This window comes from Falco naumanni, chromosome 9, assembly GCF_017639655.2.
Source record: "Falco naumanni isolate bFalNau1 chromosome 9, bFalNau1.pat, whole genome shotgun sequence".
In the NCBI taxonomy this organism is placed as follows: Eukaryota; Metazoa; Chordata; class Aves; order Falconiformes; family Falconidae; genus Falco; species Falco naumanni.
Genome location: NC_054062.1, coordinates 16,885,084 through 16,905,374, shown reverse-complemented (window position 1 = coordinate 16,905,374; position 20,291 = coordinate 16,885,084). Strand labels below are relative to the sequence as shown.

The following is a 20,291-nucleotide window of genomic DNA, read 5'->3' as shown; positions in this document are numbered from 1 at the left end:
TCTCACTCAGCACACGGCTCAGATAGCAGAAAGAGCAGATGGAGGGAGAAGCGCCAGCCGCAGAGCTTTGCTGTGCTGAAAACCCCGAGCTTTGCAGCAACCAGACCCGCCGCCCATGCTCGCATCCCAGCTCCGGGGTGCAGTGTCACACAAAGCTCTGGGAGCGAGAAGATGCTGAGGTTATGAGTTCCCTAAGGAGGAAGGGGTGGTATTTCCCCCATTTGGGCTGTTGCCTGAAGGGGCAGCTCGGCTCCTTCTAGACTATTGCTGGTTGCTCAGGCTTGGGGAAGGGGTGAAAGGAAGAGAGGAGAGTTAAGTCTCTCTACCCAGGCAATGATTTGGGGCTGGGGGAGAGGGAATAAAGATGTGGCTGGTTAGTTTGTGAGTGAGCAAAGGCTGGTACTGCTGTTTAGTCACTGGATGAAAAATCCTCCCATCAAAGGTGTTTTCTGGCTGTGTTACTTCACACATCCTAAAAAAACCCTGGAAGGAACAGAGACTAATACCCAAGCCTTTGCTGGTCCCGGGGCATATGAAGTGTGTTTGCCTCCCATAAATTAAATGATGGGACCACTTGCCTGGCTTTGATGTGAACAAAGAATGAAATAGGAAATGTTCCTATTCAAGGTGAGAGTCCTGGACATCTCTGAATCCACTTAGCATTATGTGCAGTGTCAGGATGCTAGTCCTGAGTGCTCTCAAATATTCCCAGAGGTTACAAGCTCAAGCACTTGACTTAAGCGAAAGCTGAGACTTTTAAGAATGGATACAAAGGAAACTAAGCCTTCCCCTGGGGTATCCGATAGGCTCTACACAGCCAATTAGTGCATCTCTCTCTCCATCCTAGCAGTGTGAGGTGTAAGGGGACAGTGGGAAGAACAAGAGGTATCAGGGGAATTCACACTCCAGGGGAACAGGATTGGGGTCAGGAGGAGAAAAATGATTGCAGGGTGCCTGGGAAGCACACGTCGCTCATCGGGAGGGAGGTATATGCTCTGCACAAATGTCATGTGTCTGTGCTGGGGCTGGGCTTGGGCCAGCACTGCTTCTGAGCCCCACTGGGCTCAAATCCCCCAAGGACAGGTCTCAGGAGGCTGAGGGATGGGTGGGATAGGGCTGAGCACGGTGGGTGGGAGGCAAAACGAGTCCTCTGAAAGTGCTCAAGTCCTTCCTTGCCAAGTGGGGTGTCTTTATGCCTGGAGATCAAATCTAATGTTTATACAGCCTTGAGATGGCTTTCTTAATACAACTACTGCTGCTACTTTTTTTTTTGTTGTTTTGGGGTGGTTTTTTTTTTTCGCTTGGGGTTGATATCACCTTTATATAGAAACGCTCATTTTCTTGGGGAGCTTAGGTATATTAGTGCATTCTGGAGCTATTTCTGGGGGTGTATGCTAAAGGAATGTAACAAATCCTTCATGAACCTTGCTAACATTCAATCTTGAACTTAATGTTTTTAATCCTCATTGTCACGCAGTACTGCCAGGCTTATTTTAGTCCTTTATCAAAATCCTTTATCAAAAAATATTCCCCTCAGAATCAATGCTGGATGCAAATAAAAGCAAACAATGTAGTCTGTAGCCTTTTTTTTTTTTTTTTTTTTATGAGGCACTTGCCATCTTTCAAGTCACTTTGGTTCTGTTCAAAAAGGGAGGAGGCATTACGCTATTGAATATTTGTCAGTACAGAATGCTGAATTCAATGCAGTTTCAGAGAAGGGAGGTAAACGCAGCAGGTCTTTGACAGCGTGGTAGATGATGTGATGCAGGAAGAGTTTTACTGATTATGGAAAAACATCTTACTGCCCAGTGACCACCTTGGTTGAAACTCTGTAATCCAGGAACATCAGATAAAGTAGAAATTTTAACATATGAATATTAGCACTGGAATAATTAAACCTTGCAGCTGTGGTCACAAACTTTCCTTTCAAGCAGCACCTTCAGAGCACTCACATTTGCCCTACTCAAAGAAATGGAAGTTAGGAAAAATGCAAGTTTGCTGTCCATTAATGTGAATAGGAAATGTGTACTGCAAAAATCACTTTCAATATGAGTACCAGTAACTCAATTTGGAATAACTTGTGGTTAGTGGCATTTGCTTTTAAGCAACTGAGTTCAAATATTTAATACAGCAATAGTGGAAAATGGTTTACAATTTACAAATAATGTAAAAATCATTTCTGGATATATTTTTATTAAATTTTCTCATTGTCACAAGCTCAGAGCCTGATGCTGCAAATGGCTGAGAAGCTCCTGGGAACTGCTAAATACTTTGCAGTCCTGCCATGTATAGGAGGAGGCTGAGAAAATGTTAAAGCACTTTGGAGGAGAGAGGTTTGTATCTGAGATGTAGATGAAAATATCCACGGTGCAAATTGTGTCAGCATTATACCGGGCAGTTAAAACCTTTTTTAGAAGAACATAAATGTGAGTATATTGCTTCGGACATAGGGCCTATTTGGCCCAATACCCTGTTTCACTTTTCCGGCTCCAAACTATTTTCAGTGCAGGGGGTTATTGAACCCTGTGTGGTTTGTAGTCAGTATTAATGACTGTTTCTCTGAACATCTCTCCATCCTCTTCTTTAATGTTAATAAACCAAACATCCTTTGGCAGAGAATTTTCCCGCTATGTGAGAAACCATCTTGTTATATTTGTTTGAAGCAGGTTTCTACTTGCTTCATTTGATGGTCCCCAGTTCTTGTCCCAGAAGAGACTCTAAACACTTGAACCCTCACCTGCTCTCTCCAGGCCACCCATCAGTTTGAAGACTGCTGCTACATACTCCCTCAGTTCTTGTTTTTATTCCCTTGGCCAAGGACACTAATCAATCATTCCTTGCCTGAAAGCTGTCCATACCTTCAGTCACCCTTCTTTGAAATCTTCCCGGTTTGAATATGTGCTGAGAGCAGGGTACCAGAACCACATTGGCTCCTCCAGGTATGTGCAAACATGCATTTGTGCAGTACTATATAGGTGACCAATATTTTAGTCTCTATTTTTAACTCCTAATTCCCAACATACGCTTTGCCTTTTTACCACAATCAGTTGTTGGGCTGAGGTGTTTGTGGTACTGTATGTTGTACCCCCAGACCTTGCTGCTGAGTGATGATGGTCAGCCCAGAGCCCCTTACTTTGTATGCGAAGTTCAGATTGTTTATCCTGTTGTACATGTATCTACATTGCTTTTAGCTGCCATTCCATTGCTAGGCATCCCCAGGTCCTCCTACAATCCCAATTTGCCCCCAGTCTCACTACTCTGAACAACTTTATGTCATCATCAAACATTGCCATTGCCCTGTTTACTTTCTTTCCAGGTCATGTATGGCCATGTGGAACAGCAGAACTCCAGCGCACACCCACGTGTAACTCCACCAGCAATCTCACTCTGCCTTCTATTTCTGCCTTCCATTCCTCTCTATTAACCATTAATTTTGTCCTGTGAAGACTTTGTCTCATATGCCATAGCTGTTTAATTCTCTCAGAGACATTTGGAAAGGGACTTTGATAAGACTTCTTTAGAAATCCAAGTAAACTCTATAAATTTAGGTAATGTTGGTACCCACTCTCCACAGAACTCCCCAAGAGAAGCCAGCGTTATGCTTCCAGCATGGGGCACCCCACTGCCTACAGCCACTTTGCTCTTCCAGCTGCCCCTTTGACTTCTTTGTGTGCCTTGCTCCACTGATAAGGACACCAAACCTAAGTACGTTACCTCTAAGTACAACCTCTCAGGAAGTTCGGTTGCTTTTGATTAATTATGAACATCAGCAGTTTTCAATGCTGTGTTTCAGGTCAATGGGGGAAAAAAACCCCACCACCAGAGACTGATTGCACTAAGGGGAGTTACAAATCTTTTGTCAAAAAGCAAGACTGAGCCAATGAGTCAGATAACCAGAAAAGTAGCAAGCACAGAGGCTTATTTTTGTCTTAGCCCTGAAAGCCTCTTTTCTACAGTGGAAGCTTCTATACGATGATGATGAGCCTATAATATCTTGTGATCCAATTTGCTTAGAGTTTGACCTAGAAGAAATCACTGTAACCATGTAGGATATCTTTGCAGTATGGACATGTTTCTTGTCTACAGCTCAGTAGGTCTAGGCTGCATAAGACTGTTACAATTTTTCATGAAAGACCCCTAGAGATGAAATATTTAACACCTCTTTCTGTGAAGTCCAACTCCCCTTACTACCACTATTAACACTGTAAAGGGCAGCAATACTGCTCATTGCTCTAAGTGTTTTAGAGCAACAGATGAAAAGAAAGGTTTTATTTTAAAAGTTGGATATAGTTTGCAAAGATGGCTAACTTTGAACTGAATCCTTACTTACTAAGGTCAGTGGGAATTTCAATTAATAGGAAGATTTTAATCAAGTGAGAACTGGGCTGAATTTTATTTACTCTTTTTTGAGAGAAATCCTTTAAAATTCAAAAGCCCCCCCCTCCCCCCCCCCAAGATTGCATGGTATATATAGAGAGATTCTTTAAGCCATTTGAAGGGGAAATTAATTGTTGTACAGTCTGCCCAGAGGCAACAACAATTAGAGACAACCTGTTCTTTTGAATAATTTTAAATTTCTCTGTTCATTTCAGGGTCAAATCTTTAAAGAAATCCATCCCTTACAGTGTGCATTTTCCCTCCTGGGAGCTGGAAATGTTTCTGCTGTATAAATGGGAAACTGTAGTTCAGAACAAGAAACTTTAGACAAGGGTTGGCTCCAGTAGAAACCCACAGAAGCTGGTAATCTGTGTGCATTATGGCGCTGGCTGATCAATAGTAATTCAGGGACAGAGTGGCATATTGTCAACTGCGAAGTATTTCAAGGGTTGATTAGTTGTGCTCCTTTTCCATTGGGAATGTAGTGCAAGCTTCATTTATAAAGACATGTGATCTGAAAGCCTGAGGCAGAGCAACCCTTGTTTTCACAGGAGAAGCTTTTCTAGGATGCAAAAGCTTTTACATCCTCATCCTCATTTCTAAGAGCTGTGTCTTCTCCACAAAATTAAAAAAAAAAGAAAAAAAAAAAGAGTAAGCTTAGGATGGCATCAACATCACAGCCTCTGCGAGGTAAAAGGGCATGTAAAAAAATATTTTGGGCAGTATTTCCTCATGCCTGCTTCATTCTGTCTCTTGTCATCTATGCTTTTCTTGGGGCTTTCATGTTTTCCCACATTGAAGGTAACCGGAAGGTCAATTCAAGTGAAGAATATAGAAAATTTCTGCAGAATCTGTGGTACATCTCCAGAAATTTATCAGGTATGTACTGGAATTTCAAAATGACTTAACTGTACAGAGAGTTACTCATTCTTTTGCTTTTTGAATGAGACTTTTGAAGGCATTCTTCAAAATACTGACAGCTGAACCTGCAAACAGAATTTTCCCTCTGCCTAGCTGATGACTGCTGTTGTTTGCTTGTCTTCCTTAGCTGTGATTTTTGGCTGCAAGCTTCCCTGGTCCCTGTGTTCTTGCTTGCAAAGACTTTTCCTGAGGTGCCTGTGTTCTCCCTTTTGCCCAAGTTCCCTAAGGTCCTTAAAGAGCAGCTGAGATTCCCATGCTATTTCCCACTGACTGCTGGGGACCGACTCCTCTGTCTCAGGTCTGTTCCAGATCCCTCTTCCCAGCTCCAGGCTTCCCTACCAGCCCTCTGGCAATGGGATGCTCAGAGGGATGCAGGTGCAGTGCTGCGTCCCAGACTCAGTGGTGCTGATGGAGAGGGTAGAGGGGAGGAGAAGGGGTAGAAAACTTCCTGGATCTGTGCTGGGGCTCATACACAGGCTTGGAATTTCACTCAGGTAGCTGTGCTAACAGGATGATCTGCCTGGGGCAAGCATCCCTGTAGATAATCCCTCCAGCAGGGTTCAGCCATGGGGAGGAGGAAGGAGGGACAGGCTCTGGGATCCACATCAGGGTGCTGAGCACACCCACCCAAGCAGCTCATACCAGTCACCTACCGGCTCTGCATTTCAAGTGTCTTTTGATCAAAAGAAGACTAATCTCCTGGGGAGTCCAAAATAAAACAGGATGTTCAGGCTGGAAGCTGCATATCCAATGTTCCTGCCCTGCTTCTTTATGTTTATCTTTGTGTCATATTTTGACTTTGTTGGAGCATAGCTTGCTTATTTGTTCCTCGGTTTTTTGCTCACCAAAGCCACTGGACTCACCTGATTTGTTCTTGGTGCTGGGGGGTGGGGTGGGGGGGGTGGGGCGGGAAGGAGGGGGAGGTGAATATTTTTAGCTTCTAAAAGAGTACGAGCAGATTGTCAGCTGGAGAAAACTTGGCTGGAGTAACAGGCTGGCTGCTCTCTGAGTGGGGGTCTGCAAACACTCACCCTATCTCCTGTTGTTACTGTAACAGATAACATGACAGAAAATGAGGAGATGTTTAAGCAAAAAATCCATAAATTGCTCAGCGAAGCTGAACGAGACTGGTTTGTCAATCCAAAAGAGAAATGGACTTTTTTTGGGTCTCTCTTTTTCTGCTGCACAGTCTTCACAACCGTGGGTAAGTCCAGAGGTAAAGTAAACCCCCTGCAGGATCAAGTGCTATTGCTGCTTTCTGCAATGTATTTCTTCTGGGGAATGAAAAAACCCAAACCAACCAAACACAAACCCCAAATCCTTTTGAATTTTTCTCCTGAGTATTGGTGATGGGTCTGAAGGCGGTTTTGCCAACACAAATTGCAGAGACGAAGCTGAGTCTCCGAAGCAAGTCAGGATCTAGTAACTCATGATGGTAACACTAATTAGCTGCATCATTACATGCATACTATAACATGTACTCATATATGACATGTACACAAAACTATTGTATTAAAGTAAAAAGAAAGCTCCATTTTTCAGTCAAACCTTATCCTTCCTGTTATTGTGCAGTATGTTGGGTAACATTTATTATTAAATACCTCTATTATAATAGTAAGTACCTCTTATTAAAGAGGTAATTCATTATGCACATATTGTTTTTCAGTTGTTTCCCTCTTATTTATGTCTAACCCAGCTTTGTAAATCTGTAGCTCTATACTTAACCATGCAGCTGCCATTCACACTTTTCTGGGTTAACAGCACATGGCCATGTTTAAGTCACATTTCTGAAATCTTTCATTCTGACTTCACATTTCAGAAGAGGACCCAGATGAAATAGAAACATCTGCTTTGGTTTTGGCTCCCCCTGCATTGCTAAATACAAGTCCTTGTGCCCATTCCCAAAGCTACTTTTGTCCCTTTGCTAACCTTCCTCAAATGCTGGCAAGTACAGACACTGACTATCTGGATTTTTTAGCATCAAAGCTGGATGGGAAATATTCCCACAGTGTTGTATCAAATTGCAAAGGCATTAGGACATACTCAAAATCCCCGTGTGGATATGCATCTTAATGTAAAAGAAAAACCAAACCTTAATATACTTTATATATTAATAATATATTTAATATAGATCTATTTAATATATATATGGGAGTTAATATACTCCCTTGGAGCTTGTAGGACACGCTTGCGTGCTGTTTAAGTCACGGCGGAGGCTTGGCCCTCAGACTGATGGCTTAGGTGACTGTTCAAACTCAGCTTCTTGCAGCCCCTGAGTTTGAAGACAGAGGCAGAGCCTGGAGGTGTAGACCTGAATCCTCACCCCAGTGAGTATTTCCTAGTATAAACACAACAGCTAGGAACGTTTGGAAGAGGACAATTTACCAGAAAGCTTTGACTTCAGCAAACTGATGGAAAACCATATTGCTGAAAACTTCTTGCTGGGGTATACTTACCCATCTCCCTTAACATGGGACTTTACAAATAAACAGTGACCTAACATACTTATTTCTAAACTGTCATTATTTCTGGCCTTTGTAGCACTGAGCATTAACACAGCTTCCTCAGGTTTTGAGCTGAGTTTTGGGATCAGTTAGAAGCCTGGAATATTTGTTGCTAGTAGGAGGCTATTTCCATCGCGGTGGGTTTGCTTTTCTGTTTGTTTGTTATTTGCAGTAATAGGAACTGATAAATTGCTTCAGGTTAGAGCCAATTTGGCTACCTTTAATTGTCTAGGAGAAGTGAGGCATCTAGTCTGAAGATCGGTTGGCTGAACTGCCGTCTCTTTGCCTGTAGAGGTTGCCTAGTGGTCAGCTGGGCTAGAATTCTGCATGGCTAAATTTAAGCTCAAGATAAATTTTAGCCCTTGAAACTGCACTAGGTATGTTTAGTGCCTGGGAATGGAGGAAAAAACCACCCCAAAACTCCATACAATAACTACAATAATTAATCTTCCCCAATTGCTTCAGCAGTAAGGATCAGCATTCCCAGTTAGCCAGTGGGGAGCAGAGTGACAGGGAATAAATGTTTTTTCAGTGCCTCACAGCAAAGGGGGACTCAGGTTGGATGCAGACCAAAAGCCTATGGCAGCTATTAGTGAAAACAAATATGAATGGACAAAGAAATTGAAGGAAACCATGCCTCAGCATATAAGCTAATAGTCTTACAGGCTAAGTACCTCGCCTGGAAGATCATCTAGAAAAGAAAAATGTTTCTGAAGGGAGAGAAGAAAGGCTTTATGTCTTTTCAGAGCATGAGAAGAAAAATGGTTGTTAAAATTTAATACAGTTAATATAATGCTGATGTTTTCTCCCACTGTAATGGAAAAGCACTAATTTACAATTTAAGTTTCATCTGCAGTATGTTAGAGGAAGGAAATACAAACACCCAAATGGAATTTAGGGAAAGGGCATATCTTCTGCTATGTTTTATATATCATAAAGGCCACGTGCCTAGTAGTACCTCCATATTCATTGTAATTGATATTTGTAAGCTTTAGTACTCTAGAATAAACATGCATTTCCTCATGTGATAAACGCACGCTTCCTCACTTGACCCTTTGTTTCTCTAGATGCATTTAAGAATCTCTGAAAACTATGAAGCTGGTCAAACACGCTGTCAGTACAGCAAGAAATGGCGCTAGAGCTCGGCTTGAGGGACTAGGGGCAATCTCACATTCTGTGACCAGCACACCATGCGCCACAAGTAGTTTGGACAAAGAAATGAAGTTTGAGGTACGGCTGTCACTGTCCCAGCCTGATCCGTAGTTTCAAGATTCAGACGGTCATCTGGATCTGAATCTTCCCAGAGCTCAGGGAGCTTCATTCCCAGAAATCCTCCAGTGGTCCTGTGAGGTCCTGGAGGCTGGCCGGGAGGTGATCCCCCACCTCCTGGTGCACAGCCTTCCCCCAGTGCCGGCTGCTGGTCCAGCTCAGCCCTCAGCTCCACCACATGCAGGGACCCAGGGGCCCAACACCTCTCTTGCTTTCTTGCCTTTTGGATCCTTCTTAACCCAGATCCCCAGGTCAGGAAATCTCCCTGATAATACCGTTCTCTCCGGCAGGACAGAGGCTGCACACTAGGCTTGGGCTGGCCCAAACCTTTAGTTTCTCCTCCCTAAACAACCTCTTGTTGTCAGATGGTTAAGTCAAGTGGCCGGTAAGGTGCAGATAAAGCAGGGAGAGTTAATTCAGCAGGACTGGCAGACTCCAAACCTCCAAGTGCTTGAAGAGGTAGGATGCCTGCATTAGTAACGAGCATTTAAGCCTCCAAAATTTTGCTAACTTCAAAGCAAAGGCAAAAAGAACAGTATGCTCTAGACTAAAAATTTACTTTTACAATTGACTGCAACCAAAAGCTCAGAGGACATGAATACCTAATAAATCACAATGTTCTCTCTCTCCTTTTCTCTTCCTCTTCTTATTTTTGTTCAAGGTTATGGTAACACCTACCCTGTGACACGGACTGGAAAATACCTCTGTATGTTGTATGCTTTATTTGGCATCCCTCTGATGTTCTTGGTCCTGACAGACATGGGAGACATCCTTGCAACTGTCTTATCCAAATCTTACAATGAATTCAGAAAACTACAGTCAAAAATTCTAGCCTCTAAACTCTGTTCTGGATCCACATGTAACAAAGAGGTTGAGCTGAAACGCAGGGCGCAGTCTAAAGTAGTCATCAGTGAGCCCTTGACTATTATGGAGGTGCTGAGAAGTCAGCCAGGTGTTAAAAGGAAGCCAATCAAGTACCACAATGCTGAAATTTTTGAAATGTTAATTGCCAGAGAAAATGAACACACAAAACTGACAAGAAATAAAAGCATTGAGAGATGGAGTTCATGTCCTGAACTAGCCAGGGGAAAGACAATGTCCAGGGTAATTGAGAATTTTGACAAGATAGGGAAACAGTTAGAAAAATTAGATGTGCCAATTGTATTAATGGTGCTAGTTATCTTTGTGTACATCTCCTGTGCAGCTGCTATTCTCCCACACTGGGAAACCAGGTTAGATTTTCAGGAAGCTTTTTATTTCTGCTTTATCACGTTGACAACTATTGGATTTGGAGACACACAACTGGAACACCCCAAGTTTTTCTTGTTTTTTTCCCTCTATATTATTATTGGCATGGAAATTGTCTTCATCGCTTTTAAGCTGGGCCAAGACCGCTTGATTGGTTTGTATAAAAAGGTCATTTCATTTTGTGGGGAGAAAAAGATGCCATCAAAGAAGATATATCCAAAATAAGAGCAATCATTTCTCCTTCGCTTGTAAGCACTGGCCACTGCAATGAGATTAAACTGCTCCTGTGCATTTCTGCCTTGGGCTGGCAGGAGGCATATTTTATTCTGATTTCCTCTGAGAATCCACTGTAAAATGGCTGAACACCTCAGGAGACACTTGGTGAAGGCATCTCCAGGGAGTACTTCCCAACAAGGTCCCATCTCCTAAATAAAAGAAGATGACACATGATGAAAAAGCAGAAGGCTCTCCCTGCCAGTGCTCCCTAGCACCTTTTGCAAAGCTCTGACTTTCAGCAGCCTTTCTGTCTTCTCTCCCACAGCAAGCCAGTTTAGGATTTTTTATTTTTTATTTTTTCAGCATTTGTCCAAGCAAGGTCCAGATCACTGCCTTGTTCTACCTTGTCTGCAGCCAGGGACAGCTTGGCTGTGGCTGTTGGTACTGAACAGGGACAGCATGCTACTGCAATATGATGCATCATCTGAGAGAGCTGGGGAGGAGGAGCATGAACCCAGCTGCCCTTCCATCATGACCGCACGTATTGCAAAAACAGCACCTTTGTGCAAGCCAGAGGAATTTGAAAATTAAAGGAAGGAACACCAAATTGTCCCCTCTTCCTCTGTCCCCTGTCCAGAAATCGGTCAGATATTTGTTCATCTGTTCAGGGCTGAAGCCACTGCTTTCCCATCATGATTTATCATATCTGTACTCAGCCCAGAGTCGGTATGCATCTCATCGTGCCCAGCTAGAGAAGTGCTTATGACAAGTTCTGCTCTGGAGATGGCCACCTGGGTGAAGGCACACAGTGACCCTGAAGCTGGGACACCAATCCCACAGTCCTCACTCCTAACCCATGTTTTGCTCTGCACAGACTGCTTGACTTCTTGGAGTTCCTTGATGTACTCACAGAAAGAAAGGCCGACCTGTTTCACTGGGGTGTGGTGAGGATCCTGTATTTTTGGAGCACATTAATATGTGAATAATGCTGTTTCTTCAAGATTTTGCTTATATTATTCATAATCTAATTCAAGATAGCAGTGATAATTTTTTTCTGTCAAAAAAACCCCAAGTCTATAACAGAAACCACTGAGTTTAATTAACCGCTTCTTAACTTGCAAATGATATGCATGCCCACTGGATGTGGATGACATCTCTAGAGATTAACGCATGCTTGGTTATGACAGCTTGTCACTATTCTCCATAGCAAATTTGCCATTTGAAGCTGAGATTTTATATAGCATCTTACCTCTGTTACACTCCATGTACATGGTAATGTGTGTGCAGTCCTTATTAACAATTAGTTATGATTAAGCACTGATGATATGCAAAATATATAATAAATGATGGTATATAGAAAAGCGTTTAATGAGGATAACAATAAAGAATACAGCAGCTGGAAGGATCTCCGGTTAATTTTTTCATGTTTACCACAACTTTGGCTTCACGTACAAAGTCCCTCTGTACAGACTAACTCTCATATTACTATATTTCATGCCTTTGGATTAAAATCAGTGTAGAGCTTTGGATCCATGCCAGAGTTTTAAAAATCAATGAAAGGACTCGGATGATTTAAAGGGCTTTGGATCAGAGAACTTCCTGCTCCTCAGGGTTTTCCCTTGTGATATGCCTGACGCTGCCAGCATCAGTCAGAAATAGTCCTTATATCCTTTGACTTGTTACTCTTATATCAGTGAGAACTCATTTATGGAGAGAGATTAATCCTGAATTCATCCCCTATCGATTTTGCATTGACATGGTACCTTGATACCTTCACATTTACTTTATGGACTTAGGGAATTTTGGCTGGACTTGCAATAAGCGTTCTGCACCAAATCATTCTAGTTCTGGCCAAGGGATGGCAGTAAACAGCTTTCCTTCATACAGAACCTGTCAGCTGGGGGGGGTGAAAATGTGTTTTATAGAAGGAGAGAGAACAAATCACATCACCATGACCCTCTATAAAATGACAATGCACCTGCCTCTTGAATACAATGCACAGCTCTTGTCCTTCACATGCCAAAGAATATGCAAAACTGGAAAAAATTTATAGGCCAGCATAAAGGATGCATAAAGATAGGGAGCAACTTCCGTATGAGACACACAGAGTAGCTCTCCAGTCTGGAAAGAGGCAAGAGACTGAAGGAGAGATGTGCAACACTAGAAGGGCACAAGGAGGGGAAATAGGGAATGATGGAATGATTGTTAAATGTCTTTCATTTTGAGAGCTAAGGCTGCCAAATGAAACTTGCATGTGGCAGGTTTAAGAAAAGAAACAGAAAGAAGAGAAAATGGTACTTCACGCAACATATAATGCAGCTGTGGGTACTCCCTGGCATGGGAGGATGTGGTTGAAAGTTCACACTAGATCCCATGGGAGATGGGACAAAATCATGAAAGATAAATTTGAAAAGCAATTAAATACAAAGATAACACTTCTGGCTCAATAATCACTGACTCCCAAACTGGCAGATGAGGAGGAAGGCTCTCTACAAACTTTCCTGTCCTTGTGTTCTCCCTTTGCAACCCACTGTCTGCACCGCCTTGTGCTGACCTGATTCCAGTGCCTGTAGTGCGTCACAACAGGTTGTGATAGAGCTAACAAAATATTCCGTAAATCTAATTTCCAAAGAGATATTTAATTTCAGATTTGTGTGCAAGGTAGACAAATGAGCACATTCTGATTCTGCAAAACGTATCGCCAAAAAAATGCGATTTAGCAACACTACACACCCAGCCTGAAGCAAATATAATGCGGTCATTTGTCTTGTGAACCTAAAGGAGGGTGGATAGCTGGACACACACCCAAGTGTCAGGGATAAGAAGGTATTTATGTCTTCTGCTCAGTTTCACTGAAACATTCATCCCACACAAACAGGAATATCTGGCCCTAATTTTCTTATTCCCGAAGCTGGAAGCCAGTTTCCCAGAGGACAGGGCCGTGTGCCGCAGCCTTGCGCTGACAGCGACAGCAGCGCTTTTGTCTGTGCAGCAGGATCAGTAAATTTATTTAAGTATATTTATTTACTGTATCTCAATAAATACAGCAACAGAGTTAATGAAAATGAAACAAGGTAGTGAGTAGCAGCTCATTTAGTGAGCCTCAGGCATAAATATTTATGAGTTGACTGCTCTTGTCATGGTCTAAATCCTAGAAGAATTCACCACCTCTGCCCCCAGAAGATTTTATTCAACAAAATTAAGATGGAAATCCGCTTGTTTGCATCAAAGCAGCACAAAATACTGCTTTTCATAAGTTTTTTCCATCACATGCTGCATGAGGTGGTGGATTAGCTGTGAAGGGTTTCATGGAGGAGCTTTTCTATCAGGAAAGACGTGACCGATGGAGAAAGAGTTGCTTGATGTGTAACCCACAAAGGATATGAGTTATTACAGACCCAGCTGGAGAGCTTTACAGATCAAATGCGCTTGGTGCTGAAGGATGCTGGATCAATCACTCCTGATTGGGCCAAGATGGCAGCTGTCACGAGCACTTAGGAGCAGAGAGGAGGGTATTCCTGGTGTGGGAATTTCAGAGGGAGGGATGGAGGAATGAGTGGAAGGGACAGAAAATCATCTTTGGGCAGAAGGGTTAGAGGGAGAAAATTATAGCAATGGCAGTGGAAGGAGCCATTTACTGTATAGACTTAAATATGGTGAAGAGATGCCTGAAAGACCAAAAAGATGGTGAGGGCTGGTGCCTGTGGCCTGGGGAAGGTTTGTGCAGCCAGCCCACGGTTGGAGAGCCCTTTCTCAAACCAGCACGGTGGTCATGGTTGTTGGGCTCCAGCACAGGTGTCACCATCAGCAGCCACAGGGAGGGCAGAAGCAAGGAAGCCTCCTGAGAGATAAAACAGAGGCAGAAAGAAGATACAGGGACTAGACTGAAAAGCCATTAATGAAACCGTCAGAACTGTTCCTCTTATCCTCTGCTTTGTCGTTTGAAGAATGACAACCCATTCAGAAGCATCTTTTGCACAAGCAATATGTCTGAGGACTCAGGAAATTCTTAATGGGCTTTAGGACTTGTCATCTGTGTGCCAGTAGTTCAGATGTAGTCCAGATTTTAGTGGGCTCAACGTTAATAACATCTGATAGCACTTTGATGGCCTTTATGCTTTTTCAACTCGTTCCAGGTGGAGATGCACACACATCACAAAAACACTCTCATATAATGAATGCTAATAGCATGCATGGTGGTGGGCTCAGCACAGGCAAAGGCTGAGACTCCAGCTGAGAGGAGTCCCTGCAGCCCCCTCTGCTTCCAGGTTCCAAACATACCTTGTGATCCTAATTCTTAGACCACAGGGTGCTTCAAATAGAGCATGTGTGGCTGTTGCATGCAATGTGAGTGTTTTGTGAAGCCAGAATGATGGCTCTTAATATTTTCCCTGGCTTTCACAAACAAAACATTTTTATTTAGTTGTTGTTTTTGTTATTATTATTATTAAGCACTTCCACAGGCTGTAGTCATCTGTTCTACCAGGACGTATTTTATTCTGAAAGCAACTTAAAGTATTTAGTTAGGCTACCTTTCCCTTTCTTCCTTACCTTATGCACCACATACATATAGAAAAAATATTGGTCAAGCCATCCAAAACAATAGCCTGGATTACATGTAAAGCGAGAGAGATCAGGTTGCTTAGGATAAGTTTCCATTATCTTTGTGGAAGTACATAAGCACAGATGGTGACAGAAATACTGGGAATTTGCTCCATCACTCATAGCAAGTAATAGCTGTGTGAAGACAACAGATCTCTCATATATGACTCCAATATTTTTAGGATAGCAGCCCGAGGTCTAAGTGCAAACCTTCACGGACAAGGAAGACCATGAATGCGCTGTTTGTGCGTGCCAATAGCTGGTTGTCTGCACGTGGTACTCATTACAGAGTTCTAGGAAATGCTTGGACAAATGTTAGCCGGCTTGTGCGCTCAGTATTGCATGTGAATCTGAGCTTTTTTTTTCCCTTCTTTTTTTTCCCTTTGAGTTAAAAAGTCAGTCTCTCAGTAGATAAAATCTAGTTCTTTTGAGGCTGGTTCAGACTTTTTCAAGCTGATGAAGCTCTCAGAGTCTGGGCACAGCCAGAATCCTCCTAACACAGAACTTGTACATAAAACTCCATGTCTGTGCATTTTCAGGATGTACCAATATCCAGAGGAAGTGGAAAGAAATGGGCAAGATGGAAGGGAAGGGAAAGGAAAGCAAAGCAAGAAGAAAAGAGTAGACATCTGACAGTGAAAAATGAGCTGCCGTGTTAAGCATCTACTGATGAGAAACCAGTGTAACGATGTTGTCTAACAACATTGACTCACTACATTATCTGCTTCTACAAAGTCCTGTGTGAACAGGAGAACTGAGAGAGAGAAGACACTACAAAATCAGCATGTAAAATTGCCAACATACTTGATGCGCTGCTGGAAGAGAGTTACTTGACCTGCAGATTGATGCAGACTGTCATTGTGCTCTCTGATCAGTGCCCTGGGGGGGAAAGCCACCCGTTCGCTGTCTTCTGTCATGTGTGACAAAAAGATTTGGGAAGCAGTGCCAGAGTTGGAGGCTGGGTCCCTGGGTGTGGGTATAAGATGCTCACGTTCTACAGTTTCCCCAGTTTGCACTTTTCCTGAGGCAAGTAATAGAAGTTGTGGCTGCTAAAGGACTTTGGGGGTTTGGGGAATTCAGTGTATATATAAAGCCTTCTGCCCACCAGCTTGATAATACACTCGGGTTTAGGCTATTTTTCCCCGCACGCAACTATACAAAGCCTCAGGAGAACGTTGACTGCCTAGATTTCACTGATGCTTAATGGATGGTTTTCCAAATACACTTGCCAGCCACAAGCAGAGGGCTGCCATGCCTCCTGGATGATAGAACTGGCCGATGCCTGGATGAGAACTTCTAATGACACTTAAAAGAAGTTTGAAGAAAACGGAAGTTTTGAATAGATCATAGCGGCATTTTCATAAAATGTTTTCAAAGGAAGTCTGAATTTCTAGGAGGATTTTTAGCTGAACTGCAAAACGGTGGGTTTTAGCCATTTCATCTTTGAATGACCCCCTGATATGAACATGTTCACATGAGACAGAAGGGAAGGACCTGAAAGATCAAGCTCTTTGTGGTCCCCCCACGCTGTCACTGTAACTCCAGCTTCTCGCACAGAGACGGCAACGGGTCAGGTCACTCTGCTGATGAAAGAGGACTGGCTTTCTCCAGGGTTGATTCCAAGTTTTTTCATATCTCCTGGGAGAACACCAAACTTTGGTATGATCCACTTCAGACCAAGAAATACTTGGTGTTCTTGGTAAAAGATGTTTCTCAAACAGTTTAAATAGTCTTACGTTAAGACAGTTTTGTAGTTACTGGAAAGGGTAAAAAAAGAGCAAATGAAGGTTCATGAACTTTCCTTAGAGTTTAAGAGCAGGACATGATTTGCTGTACTAAGAAGTTTGATTTACTGCCTGGATCTGTAAATAAAAAGTGCATGCTTGGGCTAACATTAGACAGCCAAGAGCACTTTTTTTGTATCTGCTCTGCAAGAAAAGTTATGCTGCCAAATGGCTTTTACAGCAATTTGCTATGCTGATGAAACAAACACACTTTGTGTTCAAAAAGATTAAAGACTGGCAGGTATACGTGTTTTTACATTATAGAAAAGCCACCTCCAAATGCTACGAAAGAAGCAAAGGGCTGAATGCTGATCTTGAAATCCATGGCAAAGCTGACAAGCTGACAATGCCTTTAGCAAAACCAGGTTTGGAAACAAGGGACAAATGAAACATGTTTTGTCATTAATCCCTTTGATCCTGGTTTTAGAAGAGTTGTTTCATGCCTAAACTGCCATCTCATGGAAAAGGTTTTTTCTACACACAAACTAGCTAAATTCCTGATGGTTGTTGCTTGTCTTTTCTTTTTCTCATGAAAGGGCTGGCTATTTGTCTTTGCTATCAGCAGTGACCTGCAATCAGGATATGATCACAGACTCTGGAGACAGGGAAACTTCTCCATGAAATAAACCCAAGTTCTTCTTGGTCAAAAATAGAAAAGTATTAAGATGCATCTTCTACTTAGATCAAGCACTCTGTGGTTATTAATTTTTTTTCTGTGGCCATGTTTTGGGCAGAGCTCCCCATCTCAGTTCCCATCAGTGGCCCAGCACATCCCTGAACCCTCAGGCAGAACCTGAGACATGTGACGTGCCCCATGGGACATCGAGGCTCACCCCATGATGGGGCAAAGGTTGAATTCTTCCTTGGAGAAGCATGAAGATTTCCTCTGTTAGCCTTGTTTTCCATTAAAAGAGAATAAGGAGACAGAAGCACCAAAATTAGCAATGCTATAAACTCAGCAACTAAGGAAGTAACTCAGTCTCCAGGTGATTTTAAAATAGGGTTTAGGGTGGATGTTCACTGTTCTCAGTATTTCTATTGTTGGGGAAAAGGTGTCACAAATAAACATTAGGAGGTTTGCTCCGGTAAAAGTCTCCAGCCTGCCACTTCAGACAGAAGGATTTGAAGTTGTTGACTTTGGTAAAAGCTCTTTTGATCTACAAATCTGACCTGATTTTTAGTCTGAAAAGCATCACCGAGGAGCTATGCAACCTTTCAGAGCAGCTCCATTATAAATGAGGTCAAAAGATTTGGGCCCTGATTCTGATTTAACTTTCAGCAGTTTCAGAGGGAAGCACCTCTGTCAAAGTCAGCAAAACCATTAAATTATAAACCCAGAAGGGGATTAGGGTCAGACTCCTTGAATTCTGTTAATAATTATTATGGCTGGTGTTTATTATTTTTATTATGGCAGCTCTTTGGAGCATCTTAGATAAGGACCTTAAGTAACCATGCTTTATCGAAGAGTTTCTAGCTGCCTGCCTGCCACCGCATGCATCTCTGTAACTAAAGCAGACCTTATCACTTCCTGCCCGTGCTGGCGAAGCAAGAAAGCAAAAATCTTTGTGGCAAGTGCACAAATATGTGTCACTGGGTGATTGAGTAGATCTGTGAAGCAGCTGCGGTGTATTTCAAAAAGGCAGAAATCTAGTGAAATAGGAGCCGTGAATGCAGAAGCCTCATGCAACACAAATTTCATGACAAGGAAAGTGTGTGCATTGCCTGCTTGTCCTGTTCCAGCTGTGTCACTTCACCCTGCCAGCTGTGTTCCAGCTCATGGGCACTTGACTTGACCAATCAATCAGTCAATGCCTGACCAACACAGTAGTTTAGGATATTAGTATTTGTAAGTATTTATGGTGATAACTGCATAAACCTCTTGGATGAGGTTTAAAACCTCCTCTGGATATTGGGAAAAGCATGAGTTTGTCAGTCTTCAGTAGTTAATTTAACATTCAGCAACGATCTGGATAGCTCTCATTCAAGGTGCTTGCAGCTGCCTGGAAAGCTGGAAGAGTGGGGTCATCGAACACAGCAAGAATTTGACAAGCAAAGAATGAATAAAACACTTCTCACCTCTCCAGAGTGGGGAAAGAGAAATGCGATAGACTTGCAAAATCGCAAATCATCAAGCACATTTTATGAAACTAGACTAGAAGGCATGTATGTCAGACAAGTGTTTATGGTTGTATTATTATATCTTCAAGATTACGTGATTTACAGTAGAAGAATTTGTATTCATGAGTCCATGAGCATCACTTGTTCACAGACAAGAGCTGCCTTTGAACCAAGCTGGAACAGGTGCAGAAAAGAGATCAGTCGGAAGAGCAACCACACTTGAATGCTTGTTATTTGGCGAGAAGGGGCCAAGAGAGACTGGTAGATGCTCAGAGGAAAAGGCACATTTAAATTCAGAGCCTGCCTGGCTCACTCTCTGAAACATTTGTTGAAATTGGGCAGAAATACACTAAGCTGGGAGACAGCTTCACAGCAAAAAGGGTTTGAAACAACAGGATTTAAAGAAAAGGAAAGGAAAGCAAAGCAGATTGCAATGTCTGAGAGAGAGCTAGGCAAATGCACAAACTGTCTGATGGGTTGTAACTGCCCAGTCTGGCTGGGCAATGAGCTCCTGGGCCTCAGATGGCTCTTACTTCTGCAGTCCCATATAGATCTCTGGAGCACAGCAAGATGTAGCCTGTAGAGGAACGAAGCTGGGTTAATGAGCATTGATAATACACAGCTGTGGGTTGGCTTTAGGGGCAGCGGGTTGGCCGATGTAGATAAGGTGCAGCTGTGGCTGGTTAAGTGAAGTGGTTGAGAGCCAGTGAAGAGAGAGCAGCCGAGGAAGAAGCAAGAGAAGAGAAAGTGTGCACTGGATGAGGTAAGATGAGAAGGCAGCAGATGGATTGTATGAAGCGTATGCTGGTATGAGATGGTGAAAGACCTTGTTGCAGCTGGCTAGTTTGGAGAGTGCTGCGACAGTAGCCTTGCAGTCTGTTAGCTCTACAGAAGTCTCTGGGTCCTTGCAATCTGGAGAATACACCCCAATCCTTCCTGCAAGATTAACAAAGAGATAACCTCTCTGGACTTACTGCCTATTTTAATTTAATTTTTAGTCCCAGTGAGTGAAGGGAAGTTAAATTTGTAGTGCAGCTGGAAAGCCACATACACAAAATATTGCCCACTTGAGTGGAAGTTCTCTTAAAGTCCAGAGCCTTTTAAACTGAATCTGCTCCTTGCTACCTCCTACTTGTACAAGATAAAGAGAAGCCAAAATGCCAATAGAAGAGCAAAACAGAGAAGCTGGCCACAGCCTCAGTCTGCCTGGGCCCTGAGGCACTAACAGGCCGTAATGCCTCTGCCCAGCCCT

General features: G+C 42.8%; 1 protein-coding gene across 1 annotated transcript; it reads left to right on the top strand.

The window, feature by feature from the left end:
* The first annotated feature begins 4,819 nt into the window (after positions 1 to 4,819).
* KCNK18 (potassium two pore domain channel subfamily K member 18) lies at positions 4,820 to 11,923 on the top strand. The gene is made up of 3 exons (XM_040606822.1): positions 4,820 to 5,256; positions 6,356 to 6,502; positions 9,733 to 11,923. Exons 1-3 carry the CDS (start codon positions 5,040 to 5,042, stop codon positions 10,542 to 10,544), a joined length of 1,176 nt encoding a protein of 391 aa, XP_040462756.1. The 5' UTR covers positions 4,820 to 5,039; the 3' UTR covers positions 10,545 to 11,923.
* The last annotated feature ends 8,368 nt before the right edge of the window (positions 11,924 to 20,291 follow it).